The following is a 1,072-nucleotide window of genomic DNA, read 5'->3' as shown; positions in this document are numbered from 1 at the left end:
GGACACCCTGGGGATACTTGGGGACACCCTGGGGACACCTGGGACACCCTGGGGACACCTGGGGACACCTGAGACACCCTGGGGACACCTAGGACACCCTTGGGATACTTGGGGACACCTGGGACACACCCTGGGGACAGCTGGGACACCATGGGGACACTTGGAGACACCTGGGACACACCCTGGGGACACCTGGGACACCCTGGGGACACCTGGGGACACCTGGGACACCCTGGGGACACCCTGGGGACACCTGGGACACCCTGGGGATACTTGGGACACCTGGGACACCCTGGGGACACCCTGGGGACATGTTGGGGACACTGGGGACACCTGGGACACCCTGGGACACCCTGGGAATACTTGGGACACCCTGGGGACACCCGGGAGGGGTTGGGGACACCCGGGAGGGGATGGGGACACTTGGGAGGGATTGGGGACACCCAGGAGGGGTTGGGGACACCAGAGGGGTTGGGGACACCTGGGACACCCTGGGGACACCCAGGAGGGGTTGGGGACACCTGGGACATGCTGGGGACACCCTGGGGACACCTGGGACACCCTGGGGACACCCGGGAGGGGATGAGGACACCCAGGAGGGGTTGGGGACACCTGAGAGGGGTTGGGGACACCCAGGAAGGGCTGGGGACACCCTGGGGACACCCAGGAGGGGCTGGGGACACCCGAGGGGTCCCTGTCACCCACCTGAGGTCCTGGATGAGGGTCTCGGCCTCGGCGTGGGGTCGGGGCGGGGGATCCTCGCGGGGGACGCGGCTCTCGGTGGTGAACATCCCACTGAGATCCCGGTACAGGCACAGCGCTGTCACCTTGGATTGCTGGAATATGGGAATATGGGAATGGGAATATGGGAATGGGAACAGGAATAGGGACATCCCCGGGAACACCCCATAAGGGCTCACATAGGGCCCTGGGGGTTGGGGACATTGGGGACACTCAGGTGTGACACGGGGGGTTTGGGGACATTGGGGACACTCACATACGACAGGGGTGGCCTCAGCAGGGCCAGGCGGGGGTTTGGGGACATTGGGGACATTGGGGACACTCAGGCGTG

General features: G+C 65.8%; 1 protein-coding gene across 1 annotated transcript in view; it reads right to left on the bottom strand.

Moving 5' to 3' along the window:
* Window positions 1–1,072, bottom strand: part of LOC113981048 (cleavage and polyadenylation specificity factor subunit 1-like) — a 4,399-nt gene that overhangs the window by 363 nt on the left and 2,964 nt on the right. The window contains exon 3 of the mRNA XM_027708284.1: window positions 706–836. Coding sequence (XP_027564085.1) covers window positions 706–836 — 131 coding nt within the window. The remainder of the gene's footprint in view (window positions 1–705; window positions 837–1,072) is intronic.

The sequence above is a fragment of the Neopelma chrysocephalum genome, unplaced genomic scaffold (assembly GCF_003984885.1).
Source record: "Neopelma chrysocephalum unplaced genomic scaffold, ASM398488v2 Primary Assembly neopelma1_95916, whole genome shotgun sequence".
In the NCBI taxonomy this organism is placed as follows: Eukaryota; Metazoa; Chordata; class Aves; order Passeriformes; family Pipridae; genus Neopelma; species Neopelma chrysocephalum.
The sequence above is the reverse complement of the archived record's forward strand: the minus strand, read 5'-3'. Positions and strand labels throughout refer to the sequence as shown.